This window comes from Sciurus vulgaris, assembly GCF_902686455.1.
Source record: "Sciurus vulgaris genome assembly, chromosome: 5".
Classification (NCBI taxonomy): Eukaryota; Metazoa; Chordata; class Mammalia; order Rodentia; family Sciuridae; genus Sciurus; species Sciurus vulgaris.
The window spans coordinates 5,004,527-5,022,123 of NC_136465.1; the positions used below are offsets into that span (position 1 = coordinate 5,004,527).

The 17,597-nt window shown below is 54.0% G+C and overlaps 1 protein-coding gene across 3 annotated transcripts in view; it reads left to right on the forward strand.

Annotated features, from left to right (window-relative positions):
* Positions 1-280: 280 nt before the first annotated feature.
* Positions 281-17,597, forward strand: part of MCPH1 (microcephalin 1) — a 211,684-nt gene continuing 194,367 nt past the window's right edge. For all 3 annotated transcript variants that reach the window (XM_079141817.1, XM_079141819.1, XM_079141818.1), the window contains exons 1-3: positions 281-414; positions 1,886-1,977; positions 6,292-6,410. In XM_079141817.1, coding sequence (XP_078997943.1) covers positions 375-414; positions 1,886-1,977; positions 6,292-6,410 — 251 coding nt within the window. In that variant the 5' untranslated portion in view covers positions 281-374. The remainder of the gene's footprint in view (positions 415-1,885; positions 1,978-6,291; positions 6,411-17,597) is intronic.

Consider the following 17,597-nt stretch of genomic DNA (forward strand, 5'->3'; position numbering starts at 1 on the left):
GTCTCGGGGTGCCCGTCGGAGCCCGGGCCCCAGGGCCCTCGGCGCAGGGGCTCCCGAGTCCGGCCGGGCGGCGCCCCTGCCACTCCGGGAGGGCGCGCTCTTGGGCGCGGGGTGCCCGTCGGAGCCCGGGCCCTAGGGCCCTCGGCGCAGGGGCTCCCGAGCCCACCCCGGCGGCGCCCAGCCACTCCAGGAGGGCGCGTTCGCTGGGCGCGGCCGCGAGACCGGGAGGCGGGACCAGCCCTCCTTCCGCCCCGCGCTGCGCGCGAAGCCCGGGCGCGCGGACCCGCGGAGGGCGGTGCTCGGCCCGCGCATGCCCAGTGCCGGCCCGTCGGCTCGCCACGCGCGGTTTCCCCGGTCGCGATCCGCCGCGCTACATGGCGGCCCCCGGAGTCCCGGGGGGCGCCTTCCTGAAAGGTGAGGGGTCCCCGCTCCCTGCGCGCGGCGCCGCCTGCGCCGCAGTGGGTGGATCGCAGCGCACTGGGGACCTGCGGGGAGCAGCCCCTCCATCCCCGCTCCCCTCTCGGCTTGTCCCGTCCCCTCCCCTCCCTCCGCGCCCCCTCCGCTCGATCCCTTCGCGCCTGCCCCTTCTCCAGCGCACGCTCTCTCCCGTCCAGCCCCCCACCAGTGTCATACCCCGCTGGTCCCCTCCCTCTGACGACCTCCCCCCGCCTGGACCCCCGGAGGCGACCTGCACGCGATAGGTCGCGGTGCAGGGTCGGGATCGGCTCCTGTGTGGGGAGGCGACTGGAGGGAAGGGTTCAGACTCAGCCTTCCCAGGTAGCCTCAGGCCTCCGAGTGACCGAGTGATTCTAGGGGCGTTGGCAGTTTTAGAACCGGGAAAAGAAATGACACCACCTCCCTGGCTTGTTGATCTAACATCCAAAGTAACCGCTTACAGTCACGGCGAGTGCGCCAGTGGCGTCTCGTTCTTCCGACCCCAGCAGCTGACCCCATTTTGCAAGTGGAGAGGCTAGAGCGTGGGGCGTCGAGGCACCTTTGCTTTGCTCCTGGGCTGGCAGAGTCCGCAGGGCGCGCCCCTCAGCTGCTCTAGTGACCCTCACCTGCTGCTCCTAACCCTGCTGGCTGCACACATGCAAGAGCTGAGGTCTGAGGTCGTGCCAGGTGCTCCTAGCTTGGTACTGGAGAGAAGGCTTGTAGCATGAAGACCTTATAATCAAAGATCAGTTGTTGTACATGCATTCTAATCAGATGGGGTAATTTTCCTAATTCCACTCAGTGTCTTAAGTGAACTTGACTTTTCCTTTTGCTTGGCTCACAGTTGTTTACCAGTGACACCTGAATATTGTAAAACATCAGATTTGTAGAAGTTATCTGCTAGAACAGAGATCCACAAGCTATTCCCTAAGCCCAGACAGTCTTGCTGTCTGTACTTGGAGGACCCGTAAGCTAAGGAAAATCTTGCCATTTCTAAGTGATTTAAAAGAAAAAATGACAAACGAAAATATCAAATTGTAATGTACTTCCCCATAATATTCTGTTAGAACACAGCTATGCCCGCTCACTATCATCATCTGTGACTTTTTTTTGTTTTTGCTGTGATCATGAAGTCGAATAGTTGGAAAATACTTTTGGTTCCTGAAAGCCTAACATATTTACACTCTGACCCTTTTCAGAAAGCTGACTCATGCTCTGAAATAATGAAACCTTGTTTAGGAATTTGGGAAGAGCATCAGGTGTTAGAAATGTAAAATATGACTATGTCAGGAAAAGCATTTGATTAAATTTTTGAGTGCCAAAGAGTTAGGCACTGATGCTATTATGAAGTTTTAACCTTTTAATATAAATAGAACAAGAGCAAAATCTATTGGGCAAGGGATACTGAAACTACCAATGTGTATTTCATGTGAGCATCTTGTGTCTTCAGATGTTGTGGCCTATGTTGAGGTGTGGTCTTCCAGTGGGACAGAAAATTACTCAAAAACGTTTACCGACCAACTCCTGGATATGGGGGCAAAGGTAAGAATCTATTTTATTGTTGATTCGTATGACAATCTTCTGAGATGTAAGGAGATGCATTTGCCTTTTATATTTTTTTTGTACTGGGGATTGAACCCTGGGGTGCTTAACCACTGAGCCACATCCCAGCCCTTTTTTTATATTTTATTTATAGACAGTGTCTGTGAGAGTTGCTTAGGGCCTTGCTATGTTGCTGAGGCTGGCTTTGAACTCCAGATCCTCCTGCCCCAGCCTCCCGAGCCACTGGAATTCCAGGCCTGTGCCATCGTGCCTGGCCTTTACCTTTTCTTACATCCGGCATGATAACTCAGAACATGAAAGACACAGCGGGAGGAAGGAGAACCAACATAGGCAGCACTGAGATCAGCAGTCAGTGTAGGGTGCATGATCAATGAGAGCTGGGTCCTGGCGTCCATCCTGGTGATACCGCCGTTTACCGGTGCCGAGTTCTGCTCCTTCTAATGTTGAAGATTGAACACTAGAGAAGCACGCCAAGGCAAGCATATTAAGCAGGTTTTATTTAAAGCTAATAATACAGACTTCTCCCGGCAGTAAGAAGGGGGCCATGGCTGATGTTCTGAAGTCCCAAGAAGTGAGCGCACCCTACATCTTTTATAGGTTAAAGTCTCTTTTGTTCTCCAGTTCTCTCCCCCCGCTTATCTCTCTTTCCTGCCTACATGACTAGGCCTGGTTTTGCATTAAGTGAAAAACCATGGGCAGGGGGAGGGCCAGGGTGATTCAGGCAGGTAAGGGCCCAGGGGACATTAATTAGCAGCTCCTTGTTTGCAGTCCTCGATAAAGGCAGGTAAATTTGGTAATCAATGGGCTCTGGAGATCCTTGACGTTCCATTCTTCCAGGGGCAGTCTCCAACTTCCAGAGGCAGATGATTTTATGGCCTCCATTTCCTCGATTTGACCCGATTCCCTATTTCTACACTAACTACCTGTTCCCAATTCTGGCTTCACTGGGTGCACGGGGCTGCTAAAGCCCAGGACGCAGGAGAAGGGACGGGTTTCTGAGGGAAAGGTTGTGAACTTGGGCACGTTGGAAACATCTTGTAGATGCTTGTATGTACCCTGAACGTGTGCTGCAGGGTAGAGACAAGATTTGGGGTCAGGTGAAGCCACAAGTGTGGAGGCCGTCATACTCGCATGGCTTGGAGGAGCTATGCTGAAGGAAGCGGCCCCAGCATCGGAGGCAAGTGGCCCGGCTGCCACCCAGGGCAGAGAGGAGTGTCGGTAGACCGAGGGGCCCTGCTGAAGGCAAAGGAGGGAAGGAGTTCTGAGATGGAATCTGAGACCATTGCAATGGCAGGCCTATAATACCAGTGCCTCCTGGGAGGCTTTGACAGGAGGATCCCAAGTTCAAGACCAGACTGGCCAACTTAGTGAGGCCCTGTCTCAAAAATAAAAAGGTCGGTGGATGTCGCTCAGTGGTGAAGTGCCCCTGGTTCAATCCCCAGTACATAATAAAAAATAAATAATTAAAATAAAGGTGGAATGTGAAGACTCCACAGAGGCTCAGGACACATAAGATGGCACAAACAATCAAAGTTTTCCCTCCGCGCTGGGGACCAAACCCAGGGCCTCCAGCACACTTGGCCTGTATTCCCAGGCAACATGGCGAGTCAGACTTTAGATTGAGTACTAGAAGGTAATGGTTGAACTCAGCAGCCTGGTTTTCTGTGAAATGGGTGAAGGGGATCCAGATTGGTCCAGGCATTGACATTTGAGGAAATGGCCACGGTGAACATAGACTGCTCTCCTGGGGAGTTTTGCTGTGAACTAAGTGTTTGGTTTTTGGCATTTGGGAGAGGCTGGCTGGTAGGCTTGGGTAAGAGGATAAATTACAGTGAGAGAAGACCTTTGAGGGAAGGGTCAGGATTAGGGTGGGGAAGAGGGCGCCTGGGGCATAGAGGGGGAGGGGCCCTGTTTGGCCACCCTAACCAGACCCTGTGGAACAAGGGATCCAGGGCTGAGAGGGAGGGGAATTGCAGGAAGGGGAATTAGATCATAAATCTCCTCCCTCCACATCGCCCCCCATGATGGGGTTATGTCCTGATAAACCCTTTGTAAATTGAAAAGACTGTATGCCAAAAATACGTTTAATACCGCACTGCAGGACAAGGTCAGCTTGGTGATCAGGTGGCCAGTGGCAAGCCGCTGCCGCATGCAGCTGCCCAGCATTGCCAGAGCATTGTTTTTAGCCAGGGCACAGATCAAAATTCAAAGAAGGATTCCTACTGGATATGTACCCCTTTTGTGTACCTTGAAGTTGAAAAAACGTAAGTGCACCCATGGTCAATCAGGGACCATCTCTAATAACCCGCCTGTGTTGGAGAGAGGAGACGTCTGGCCTGTGCAGCAGCACGTGGGACTCTGGAGTTCCCAGCTCTGTGGGTTCCCCGTTCCTCCGTGTAGCCGCTGGACCTCGGCTGGGGGTGGGCGGTTTATCAGACCCCACCTCCTGTTCTGAGGCTCGCGCTCCAGTTTTCACCAGCTTTACCTCCTCAAAGGCGTGTAGAAGTGCTGCTCAGCTTGATGGAGGCCTCTGGAGAAATGGCCCCAAGTGCTCGAGTGCCCTCTGGGGTCAGGTTCGTCCTGAAATCTCAGCCCAGCTGTCCCTGACTGTTGCGAGCTCCCCCTTGGTAGAAGTTAATGCCTGTGCCCTGTTGAAAGGACTGATGGGCAGGGTGTGAGGTTGACGGTGACGACCTGGAGGAGCCCCAGCCTGTGCCCCGCGGCCCCCATCCAGTCTGCGTTGGCTCTTGCCTATCCTTGCTTTCATGTTTCCTGTGTTGAGCAGCTGGCTTATCCCCGGGGTCAAGGGGATGCCTGGACCCATGGATGACGCCAGGCCCCCTGTGGACTGTGGTTTTCCTGTGCACACCTACCATAGTGTATGGTGCACACCTACCATAGTGTACTAATTGAGCGTACTAAAAGATTCGCGATGATAAGGAAGTAGAAGGATCCTCAGTATAGCGCAGTAAGAGTCGTATGTGGTCTCTGTCCCTTTTGCCTCATGCACTGGACAGAGCCCCCTTCCATGATGTCAGAGGTGTGCCTAGGTGATGAGCCCAGGGAGGCCAGAGACCTTGGCCTTGCGTGGTCTTGCCTGCTTTTGACCTTCAGAAGTGTGTCAGAGTGGGGACCCCCAAGCCTGGGCAGTGCCAGTGGACAGGGCAGCTGAAACTGCAGAACCCAAGGCAGGTCTTACTTCCGTAAGTTGACACACAACGCGTGGAGGACTCCCGCCTCCAGAAAGGATACCCGACAGGCCTGTTTCTGTTGCCTCGGGTGTTGGGACCTGCCCGAGCTGCTGCGTCAGGCAGGGTTTTGGCTGATTATAAGATGGCAGGTGAGCGTTTTCCCCTTGGGGGCTTTCTCATGATTCCCTCGCTTCCAGATTGCTACAGTGTGTCCCATCGTTGGACCTGCTTTGCCCCGTCCCCCCTTGGCTCTTTACTCCTGGCGTACTGGAACCTGCTGACTTCTCACCACGTGCTGACCCTGGTGCTGGGCCCCTGGGGGAGGCCTCGTGATCAGAACGCACGTCCTTTAGTTTGAGAAATTTTTCTTTCTTTTGTGATTTCTTCAGGCTCCTGGGTTCCCCCAACCCGGTAGCAAGTGTTTGTCTTTCGTATTGACCTGTTTTTCCAAGTTTTTCCATCAGTGCCTCCCAGTGCTGGTCCTGCTCGCTCTGTGCTTCTTGTGTTTCCTCCTCCTTCTTGCCTCCTGTAGGCCCTGCTTTCGGGGAGATTTTCTCAACCACACTGCCCAGTGTCTATGTAGAAGTTTTTTTTTTTTAAATTTCTAGACCCTCCAAGTCTGATCCCTTGAGAAGAATCCGGTCTTATCAGGAGCGCAGCGATTGAAAATACCAAGTGCTTTTGATCTTAGATATGCGATTCCTGTCTCTGTCCCAGCTGTCACTCTGTCTGGAGAAGGAGCAGCGGCTCTGGGGCAGCCTTGCTGTCTGACGGCTCCCTCTCCGTGGCTGGCTGGGTACGTGGGCCTCCTGGGGCCGCCTTCTCCCCTTGCCCTCGTGCAGCTGTGGCTCAGTCCTTCCCGGCACACTTGGAGTGTCCTGGGGAGCAGAGATAAGTGGCGGGCAGGCGCATGCTAACCGGCGGCGTTGGTGGCCACAGTGCACATCCGTCAGTGTGTCGACAGTCAGAATGGACACTCGGGTAGGGGCTTCGGACCTTTTTATTTTGACAGATATTGACTAAAGCATCCTCTTTGACCAGTTACCCTTAAGAAATTGAGTAAACACTTAGGTACATTTTGTTTTCTGCCTTCTGTCTGCAGGTTTCAAAGACTTTGAACAAACAGGTAACTCACGTCGTTTTCAAAGATGGGTACCAGAGCACTTGGGACAAAGCCCGGAAGAGAGGCGCGAAGCTGGTGTCGGTGCTCTGGGTGGAGAAGTAAGTAGCGCTCCCGCTTTACGTCGATGTGATCTGTCCTGGTAGAAACCTAAGACCGATGTTTGTATGGGTTGTGGAACTAGGTAGTTTTTTTTTCTTTCTCTACCTCTTATCGAACAGTTTAACATCTTCAAGCCTCAGTTTCTGCAGCTGAAAATGGGTCTGATGTGAAACCAGTACTGTCTAGAGGGCTAGTGGCCTAAGTCCAGGAGCGGTGTGCTGGGTGTTCGGGGGTGGAGTGTATGGCCAGCTCCTGCCATGATGGCCACGTACCATGCCCTGGGGAAGGCCAGAGGTCCCAGCGGGCTTTCGGTGATGCTGCAGCACAAGGCGCTGTTAACCAGTGCAGGTGTCCTGAGCGCACTGTGCATTGGGCTCTAAGAGAAACCTCGGTGGGTGGGCAGGGTGAAGGACGGGTCCGTCCTAAGGACAGGAGGGAATGCAGATGTTCTGGGCAGTTGCTGTTAAGTGAGTAGATATGGCAGTCAGGACTTGTGGAAATTCTTCTTTTAAATTTTTTTCTTTTTGGTACTAGGGATTGAACCCAGGGACACCTTACCACTGAGCTACATCCCCATCCCTTTTACTTATCGTTTTGAGACAGGGTCTGGCTAATTTGCTGAGACCAGCCTCAAACTTTTGATCCTCCAACCTCAGCCTCCCAAGTCTGGGATCACAGGTGTGCACTGGAAATGGTTTCATTTTTGCTTTCTCAGTGACAGGAAGTAAAACTTCCACCTGAGCATGAGGGCAGAGTAAACGGTTTCAGGGGTTTGAGAACACTTGAAATAGCTGTCTAGGAACAGGGGAGAGTGTGGCTAGAGAAGGTCTTACACTAGCTCTCTGCACTCGGGGCTCACTTGAGGACGGCGGGTATGAGACCAGGGGAGCGGGACTGTAGTTTGCCAGTGGCCCTCAAGTAGAAGGGAGCAGGGGTATTGCACCGACCAGGATTGGGGCTTTGCCAGGTGGCCACCACCAAGGGAGCAGGAGGGCCTCTGAGGTCCCCACAGGCAACGTAACAGGACGGTCCTGGAGCCCAGCTCAGGAGCAGGTGGGGAGGGAGGGGCTGTAGGGTCACAGGTGGAAGGAAGCTCTTGGGCGGGTCCAGGGGTGGTTTCTGCTGCAGAGAGACTGGTTTGGAAGGAAAGTGTGTGGCCGGAGAGCATGAAACCAAGGGGAGGCCGAGAATGGAATGGCCATCACCCGAGTCCACAGGGGGACCCTTCTGTGTTGGGTCACTTACCCCGGAAGTAGTTCCTCCTTCAGCAGTGGAGCAGAGAGGTACCCCAGGTGCCCTGGAGGTCCCGGGATGTGAGAGACCTCAAAGAATTTGTGACCTGGGGGAGTGCTGAGTGGGGGTGGCAGAGCCTGGTGGCTGCAGCCCTGGGGGCCCATCTGCCCTGCGGCCTGGTTCTGGAGAATCTTTAGAAGGTCGGGTCCTCCCAGAGTCTTGAGTAGCCTTGAGTGGTCCTGCCTTACGGACTGTTTTCCAGTGACAGGCTTTATGTTTGGGAAAACGCACGCTTGGTCTCTCTCTGGTCTCACGCAACACTGCTGACACCAGCTGCCTGGGGTTCACGCATCAAGCCGGTCTCCAGCCCCTGAGCACCTGGGCGGGCGCCCTGTGTTTGGTTGCCTTCTGCAGCATTGCACAAGGTGGGGCTGTTCGCCCCTACCTGAGATGCAAATTGCACGTTGGGGCCTCTGCCACTTCTGACCAGCCACACAGCTCCCGCTCCTTGGCTGCCTCTGTAAGTGTGCCGACTTCTGAAACAGCTCACAGAACTCGAGCAGATGCTTTGCTTTCCGTGACTGTCTCACTCTAAAGGATGCACCCAACAGGGATGCATAGGGCGAGGCCTGGGGTTGTCTGCACAGGCGTGCCAGCACTCCCCCAGGTCACAAGCAGCCCCGGCCGTCAGACTCCTGCTGAAGCGCAGTGCGGAGCTTCGTCTCCAGTCCCCTCCCTTTCCTGGCAATGTTGGGCGGGCTGAACTTTCCAGGTTCACGTTTTAAATTCTCAGATCGGGGTGTTCGACCTCCTCCCTTCTTACCAGCCACAGGAATTGGGTAGTGCACGTCCTGCCTTGTGTTGAGGTTCTCCTGTGGACTGTGTGTGGGTGCATTCTAATTCTACAGGTAGTGTGTCAGTTTTGCTTTAAACAGTTGTCTGTATCTTGAGCATATTAAGAGAGAAAAGCCTTTCTTGTTCATGTGTGCACTGTTTCTTTGGTCCTCATTCATTCGCGAAGATCTGTTTCCGGTTTATTTTCCTTCATACTCATGATCGTCTGGCTCTCTTCGTTTGAAATAGGATGCACGCCAGAGCCGTGCCTTCGCGTTGTGCAGTGCACACCCCACCAGTCCTGGTCCCACCTCCGGTTCTGAGCCTTTCATCCGCTCAGAAGGCTTGCGCCGTTAGGAGTTGTGCCTCATTCCTTCCCCCCGGGAATCGCGGACCCACCTTTCGCCCCTGGACTTGCCTGTTCTGGACACGTCACGCTCTGGCTTGTCAGGGTGGGCTCTCTTCACCGAGCACAGTGCTGGTGTGGCGGTGTGTGGGGACTCGGCCTCGTGTGGCCAGCACGGTGTGTGGCTCGTCCAGCCGCTCACGCTAATGGCCTGGCGGACATGGGTTCCGACAGCTCCTGGCTGCTGGGACAGCACCGCTGTGTGCGTCTGTGCGTGGACTTTCTGCTGGGTCCGCTTTCAGTTCCGTGGGTACGTGTATCTGCTGGCTCCCGGGGACAGCACGCGTGCTTAGCTCACTGAGGATCCACCAAACTGTCTTCCAGCGTGGTGGCCCCATTTCCCGTTCCGACAGCACGTGTGAAGGTCGCCTCCCTCTCCTCGCCCGGGCAGGTCCCGCTCTTGATGGCAGTCTGCGGAGGCAGCTGCTTCCCGTCACTGAGGTCTGTTTTCCTAATGGCTCTTGATGCTGAGCAGGTTTTAGTGGGATGCTTGGTCATTTTATTTGGAGAAACATCTGTTCAAATGCATTGTTCAAATTGCATTGAACCCCACTGAGCCACATCCCAGCCCTTTATATATTTTAGTTTGAAACAGGTTTTGCTAAGTTGCTTAGGGCCTCGCTGAGTTGCTGAGGCTGGGCTTTGAACTTGTGATCCTTCTGCCCCAGCCTCTGAGCCACTGGGATTAGAGGTGTGAGCCACCACACACAACAGGATGTACTTTTTTGCTTTGTGTTTTTTGTAGTTTTCAGTGTACAAATTGTATACTCCATTGACTAAATGTAGTCCTAAATATTTTGGTCATTTTCATGTAAATGAAATTGTCATCTTAACATTATTGTTGAATTTCTGGTTGTTGGAGTATAGACCCAGTTTTTGTATCTTGGTCTTAATCCTACAGCTTTGCTACACTTGCTCATTAGTTTGAAGTGTTTTGTGGGTTCCTTGGAATACTCTATATACAGTGTTGGGTCGTTGCAAGCAGAGATAATTCTACTTTTTCTCCATTCTGGCTGCTTTGTGTTTTTCTTTAATTTCCCTCACTAGACCTGCTTATGGTGTTGAATGGGTGTGATCTTGGAGACGCTTTCAGTCTCTGAGTATGACGACGGCCATCGGTTTTTTTGTAGATTTTTTTTCTTTAATTTGTTTAGTTGTAGGTGGACAAAGTACTTTTCGCATGTGTTGCCGAGGATCAAACCAGAGCCCCTCGGGGGCCAGGCAAGCGCTGCAGGGGGAGCCCCACCCCAGCCCCGCGGTGCTTCTGCAGGCTGAGCAAGCAGCTCCCTTCTGTCCTGGCTGTGGTTGTTCCTAATTCATTAAATAGCGATAGTGCCTCCCACGTCCCTCAAGGATCACTTGTCCCTGTCCTGGCTGTCGAGGTGGGTGGGCGCGTGGTCTTGTCCTGCGTTCCTGCGTTCCTGGGTGAGGCCTGCTTGGCCGTGTTGCGAGGTGAGTGATCCCATTTTACTGGTTGGGTTAGGTTGCTTTTTAATTGACCGTGGTATGGTGGGGTACCACGTGGCCTTTGATCCACGTACGAATAATGTGTAACGATCCAGTCAGTGTACTTCCTGGGAGCCTCGGGTTCCCCTCTGCTGGCAGTTTTGAGATAGGTGTGATTAACTGTGACAAACCGTCGTCAACTGTGCCGGGAACGCACTCCGAGGTGCGATGGGCTTGGGATCTGCACTCTCGGCTCCAGGTTCTTCTTCTGGTTCTTTATCCCTGGATCCTTACCTCGTGCTCTGGGGCTTCTGGCCGTCCAGCCTCCTCCCCTGCTCTCTTCAGCTGAGTGACAGTGGATCCTCCTGTGCCCCAGCTGCCCAGCTCCACCGCTCCCCAGAGGTGGCCGTCATCTGCCCGTGGAGACGAGGAAGTGGAGGCCACGCGTGCTCTGCTTTAGGGTTGCCTTCCCCACTTCCAGAGCGCTCCGTTGTTTGTTTCTGTGGTGCAGAATGTGTTTGCAAGAGTTGGTTTGTTGGGAATAAGCAGAAGTGGAAGCTAGAATGTTCTTTCTGAAGCATCTCGTAACAGTCTGATTCTTTCTTCCGTTGCTGATGGTTTGATCTCTTTGCCTGGGAACTCCAGGTTATGTTTTTCTTCCCCCTGCTTTGATGGTCTGACACGCTTACTGTTTTGAACTGATCTTTTCAGTCTGGTTGGCCCCTGGATTGAACCCAGGGACCCTTTACCACTGAGCACATCCCCAGCCTTTCAAAACTTTTATTCTTTAGTTATATATGGCAGTAGAATGTATTTTGGCAAGTTATACACACATGGAGTATAACTCATTTTAATCAGGGTCCTGTTCTTGGGTTGTACATGATACGGACTTACCCTGGTTGTGTATTCAAATATGAGGCTAGGGAGGTGACGCCTGATTAATTCCACTGTCCTTCCTGTTCCTCTACCCATCCCTTCCCTTTGTCCCCTTTGTCTAATCCAGTGGACTTCTATTCCTCCCTTGCGGTGGGTTAGCATCCACATATCAGAATGTTTGACCTTGGTTTTGGGGACTGACTGATTTCACTTAGCATGATATTCTCTAGTTCCATCCATTTACAGGCAGATGCCATTATTTCATTCTTTATGACTGAGTAATATTCCATTGTGTATATGTATCGCATTTACTTTATCCATTCATTTGTTGAAGGACACTTAGGTTGTTTCCATACCCAGAGGACTTAACATCAGCATTCACAGTGACACTGTCACATCAGTGCTCATAGATCCCCATCCCTTTTTGTTTTGAGACAGGGTCTTGGTAAGTTGCTTAGGGCCTTGCTAAGTTGCTGAGGCTGACTTTGAACTTGCAATCCTTCTGCCTCAGTCTCCTGAGTAGCTGGGATGACAGGTGTGCACCACCGTGCCCGACTGGTTGGCCTTTTCAAGAGATTCGGGTCTTTATTCCTGAACATTTTTTTGGATTATAGTTTTAAGTGTTGCTTTCTTTCATCGTACTGCTCTTCTCTCCTGGGACTCCAGTGGTGTGCATGCTGGGCCTCCTCGGCTACCTTTATTCAGCCGGTTTGACTCTTTGACTTCATCTTTTATCCGCTGTTCCTTGTTCCCTCTCTTCTCGGTCGTTCTTATTTTTTATTTGAACCTGCCTACTCTCTGACAATGGCCGGTCCAGCCCTCGCCCTCTGCTTGCCCGCATCTCCTTTTCCTTGAGTTCTGGTCTGCCTGGCTTCTTCCCTGGGTCTTTCAACCCCGGCTGGCTTGGTTAACTGGGTGCTCCGAGTTCCCAGTGCTTCCTGGTGTGGCCTGCCGTCCCGTCCCCTCGTCCCCTCGTCCCCTGGGCTGGGCCTTGGTTGCAGGGGCTCTGCCGCCTGCGTTTCTTTTTGTTTTCCCCCATAATAGCTCTATTCGTAGCAGCCAGACACTGAGAGCAGCTCGAGTGCCCACACAGTAGGATGCTGCGCAGCAAGAAAGGAGTCCGCTGCCAACTCACGCTGTGAAGTGATGAAACGCAAAGCGATCGGGCCGACGGAAACAGCCCAGAAGTACAGGCGGTATGCTCGCTCTCGTCATGTAGCGTTCTTCCCTGAGCCCGTGTGGGTCTGAACCCATGATCTCTCGTGTGCTGACCTACATGCCCGGGCCTGGGACGTTGTCTTTAAGGAGCCAGATAACATCTAGCAACAGAAGGGAGAGCCGTGGCTGCGTGGGGACGTGGGAGAGGCGTGGCGGGAGAGCGGGTGTACACGGGGACACGAGAAGGTTTTGTCCTGAGCGTGTCTTTGAAGTTGCAGAGAACCCCTCCCCGTAGGCTGTTTCAGTCTTTCCTCACAGACGGTACTGCAGTTGGTGACCTTGAACGTGCGGCACGTCACACGCAGGCAGCGCTCAGAGTGGCGTTGCTGGGTAAGAGCACACTTACCTCTTGATGAGGTGACCAGGCCACCCACCAGGGAGCTGGCCTCGTACTCCCTCCGGCCGATAACCACCACTCCATGTGTCTTCAAGATCTGGCGTTTCCAGCGTGTGGCTCCTCCCCTCTCTGCGGGTAAGGATGCGGATCTCGGTGTGGGCCAGCTGGCGTTTTCCTAGGGCCGAGGACGACCGTCTTTGTGCCGATGTGAGTGCGTGTTTGTCTGTGCAGCACATACTCACGCCTTTGCCCATTTTCCTCTCACCTTAATTTTAGTTTCTGGGTGCTCTTCCAACATCGGGGATGTTACCCTTCGTCTGTGTGAGTCGTAGATATCCTTTCCTCAGCTTGTCATTTATCCGTTGGAACTTCTGGGTGGTTTCTTTCCAGTTGGATCACTGTCTTAGGGTCACTGCCTGCCTTTAGCTTGGATCCTGGCCTCCTCTGCTGTGGTAGATCCCAGATTTCTCCTGCGTCTCTGGACTGCGTTTGCCACCAGGGTAATGATGTCACTCAGTTGATTTTTCTCTACCGTCCAGAGTGCCTTCCCTGTGATATCTAGGATGTCCCCGCCAATGGCATGCGATCCGCGATGTCCCTGGTGTGGTGACTGATGACGCGGCCACTCGGTCCATGCCATGTTCTGGCCCACATGCCAGGCTGAACCTGTCCATGAATGCGTGAACCCAGCACAGGCACGCCTAGGAGGATGCCTTGGACGGTGGCCAGCTGGGTTCCCACCCCTGGGACTTCCTGAAGACCAGCAGGTGGGGAAGCAGAACTGCCAGCCCAGCCACTCAGGCCAGAGGCGGCGCCACCTCCCACTTGTGGTGTCCATGGTGGCGGGGCTGCCCGCCCTCACTGCCTGTGTTTGCTCTTGTCCAGGGTGTCGATGACACGTCTCCTCTGCCTTTGTGTCTGTCGGGTCCTTGGGTGGTTTCCTCCTGTTGCTGCTTGCTTGTCACTGCCTCCCCAGAGCTGATAGCTCGCTGAGTCCCCAGACGTGGTCCTTGTGGCTCGCTGAGCCTCCAGCCCTGGTCTTCAGCTCCCTGAGTGAGCCTCCCGTCCCTGGTGCCCTGCCCTCCAAGCCCCTGTCCTGGGGCTGCTGCTGTGGCTGGTGGGTGCCTGGGTTTTGGCCCTGAGTGTTGGCTGTCCTCTGCCTAAACAGCTCACCTGTGCTCCATGCACGTTCTCCAGGTCCTGCTCCTTTGAGACAGGTGCTGCTGCGTTGCTCGGGCTGGTCTTGAACTCCTGGGCTCCAGCAACCCTTCTGCTTCCGCCTCCCAAGTACCTGGGCCTACAGGTGCAGGCCACCCTGCTAAGGGTCAGGCCCCTCCATCAAGCCTGTCCTCACACTTCCTGTGCCCACCGACTTGCAGCTGCACTGAAATGTGGATCATTTTTTGCTGGGAGTGCATTTGAATTCGTGCAATTGTCTCTGTGTCTGAGGGCAGGTCACGTGGTCCTTTGCTCAAGTTCCTTTTCCCTGTTTCCTTGAAGAGGGTGTGGGCAGGACCCCCATTCCTCTCCCCTTCTCTCCTGGAGCCTGGCCATCCCCACCTCGGCTTATCTGGGCCCATCTCTGCCTCCCCTGGCCCTGTGTGGCCGTGCCTGGTCCCGGTCACTGCTGGTCGCCTTTCACTCCCTTTCTTCAGCGTCAGCCGTGAGTTGCTTGGTAGCAAACGTGAGTTTCATCCTTCTGAGGCCAAATGACTTAAAATTAAGTGGCTCAGAGCAGGGTTGGATCGGTCAGTTTGTTTGATGGACCGTGAGCTGACAACAGTGGGTAAAGGTTGCCAAAGAACTCGGTCTCCTTCCTCCTAGACCTTTGAGTCCTAGAGACCACAGGTGAAGTTCCGTGGGAACAGCCATGCTCTTCTGGTCACCTTTGCCCACGTCTTCTGTGTCCTGGCTGCAGAAACCTGTGGCCTGCATGGTCTGCCACATCACTGTCTGGCCCTGTTTTATTGCGGTGCTGGGAATTAAACCCCGCGCCTTGAGCATGCGAGGCCGGCACTCCACCCCTGAGTGGCGTCCCCGGCCTGTCTGCCCTGTGCCAGACAGTTCAGGGTCCCTGGTCTTGGCGGGGAGTGCTGGTCCCCTGCTCCCACCTCTGCTGCTCCCTCCCCTTGCCTGCGCCCTCCAAGTCGTCTGCTCTCTCCACCCCACCAGTGGGCGCTCTGCCCTTCTGCACCCGCGCCAGCAGGGCTGCTGCTGTTTTGTGCTCCGCAGAGTCTCGAGGTCAGCTGTTCAGAAGAGCTTTCTCTGTGCCCCAGGCTACAGCAGAACCTCTGACTCCTTCTCGCCTCCTCTGCTCTTTTAAAACCTGCTTTGCTCGGGGGTCTGCCTTGTTCTGTGGTACATTTTGGTGTCTCCACTCCAGCACAAAGTGCAGCCACCCTTTGTTTGTGGCTCTGTTTCCAGTAAGTGCCTAACGTATCTCTGGCTCTTAGTAGATGCTCAGCAAATATTTTAACAAAATACGAATAAAGGAAAATTAAGAGGCCTGGAGCTATCAGGATCATTTCATAGGGGGAGTGACTTGAGCTGCATTTGAAAGGTTGTGTGGAAATGGGGGCAGGGAGGGTAGTGAGGAGTAGTGAGAGCTCAGAATCAGTGGAGATTCATAGACAGAAATGCGAAACTGTTAGGTGTGTCATGCTGTCACCGTGTGACTCAGGAGGCTGAGGCAGGAAGATTGCAGGTGTGAGGCCAGCCTCAGCAACATAGACCTTGTGTCAAGATAGAGTGCCGGGGAGTAGCTCCGTGGTAAAGCTCCCCTGGATAGATCCCCAGTGTCAAGAAACATGAATGACATCTTATATATCGTGTGTTACGTGACACGCATTGTAATATGTTAATATATGTAGCTCTGGACTTCCAACTAGTTCTACACTGGGAATGCTTGCTGAGGGTGGCTTGCTCCCGGGAGTCCTGGTCTCTAGCTCTCATTGCTGCCGTGTCCTCCAGTCCCCCCTCTCATACTTCATCCCCTTTCTCTCAGTTTGTCTTTTCTAGCATCTCCTTCCCAGGGGCTCTGGCTTGTAGAAACTCCAAAACATTTGTAGCTTTATTGTCCAAAAACAATTTTTAACTTTTATTTTTTGCAGAGCTTGGGATCTTACTGAGGGCCATGTGTACCCTGAGCCCCGTCCCCTGGCACTTCCTGTGCACATTCGTGAGTTTGCTCTCTCACTGCAGGCACATTCTGTTACTGAGTGCATTTAACCACTGGTTTTTAGGTATGCTCGACTATCTTGAAAACGAGCCTTCTCTTGGTTTCAGTGCATTTTAAAAGTATACTGTGTCTCCTGCCTGACCTTCCTTTCCCTGTGTTGGGGGAGGCCCACCATGGAGAATTTGGGTCATCTAGTTGCAGACTTTTCACTAAGTATATGAAAGCGTCAAATGCATGCATGTTTATACACTCATGTTCATATATACGTCACAGACACCACTAGACGTTCTTTATGGAACACACGAGGCCTTGAAGTTAACTAGCTAGGAAAGGCCCTCTTCCCGTGAGTACGCGCCGGTGGGTTCCCGATTCAAGGTGCGTTGAGGTCTTCTGTGGCAGATGCCCAGCCGCAGGCCTGCCTGCCAGTGAGCGTGGCTTCTGCCTCGTCCTGGCCTCCGCCTGCATGCCACCTTCCTGAAGATGCAGGCGTCCTTCCCGGGGTTCCAGTTCGAGTTCAGAGGGCTTCATATTCACGCTCGATAGATGCTGCCAGTCGCCTCCTGGACGATGTGCTGATTTCCATCTTTTGACGCGGCGTAGGACACCTTTAGTACCTTCCTTTCCTGGCTTGCAGGTGGGGAGGAGTGTTTCCGTTTGCGTTTCCCTGATTGTAGTGAGCTTGCCTGAACCCTCCACAGAACGCAGGGGTAAGGGCGGAAGTGACCCTCATCTCACCTGTTTAACTGCCCTGTCACCCCCATTTCCACTGCGGTGTGTACATTTAGTGAGGCCGCTAGGTGTCACTAGAATCCCATTTTGCTGACGGTCTGTCTCTCGTAGCCCCTGGGAAAGTTCTGACGTTTCCTTTGGACAGTAGGAACTTGTGTTGTAGAAAGAAGAAATCGAGGTCAGCTGGGCTCTGGCCTCCACGTTGTTGAGGAAAGCTGATCATAAAGTTAAATTTTTTAAATAATCACTGACACGGGGGTCCTTGCCCAACATCCCTGTGGTGGCTGTTTCCCAGGCTGGGGACGTGTCCTGCATGGCCACGGGCAGCATCGGCATAGGGAACCCTGTGGACGCCTTCCACCCTGGAGCCCTGGGCCTGTTCCCTCGCCAGTGGGCTTGGGCTCCCCCGCCTGCCTGTCTCACTGGCCCCTCCTCGCCGTCTCTGGCCTCCTGAGGTCATGCTGAAGAAGTCTGCCAGGTCACCGCGGGCAGTGACTGTGTCTCCCGGGAAGCCTGCCAGCTCCTCTCTGGTCCCTCAGGTGCTGTGCCGAGCTCTCCTCGTGGCCGGGGGCTCCCCGTGCAGTGCCGAGCTCCCTGAGCAGGTGATTCTGCTTGGGCGAAAGTCTTTCTAGTGGTGAAACAGCTGGTGGTCCTCGCCCTCGTCAGGAGTGCACCCCTGCATGGTGACTGCCGCGGGGACTGTGGTGTCTTCTGTTCTAACTAGGCCACCCACGTGGCTTGTGGAGGACAGTTTCAGTAACGCCTGCAGCAGGATTAGAGGGGACCCGGAGCACCACCCAGACCTCGCCAGGAGGGAGGCTGGTGACCAGCCTCTGACCAAGCCCGGAAGCTCCGAATCCGCGGGTTTGGGGTTGGGGCCAGCAGGGCACTGCGCCGCAGTCCCCGAGCGTGTGCCTTGCCCGCTTGTC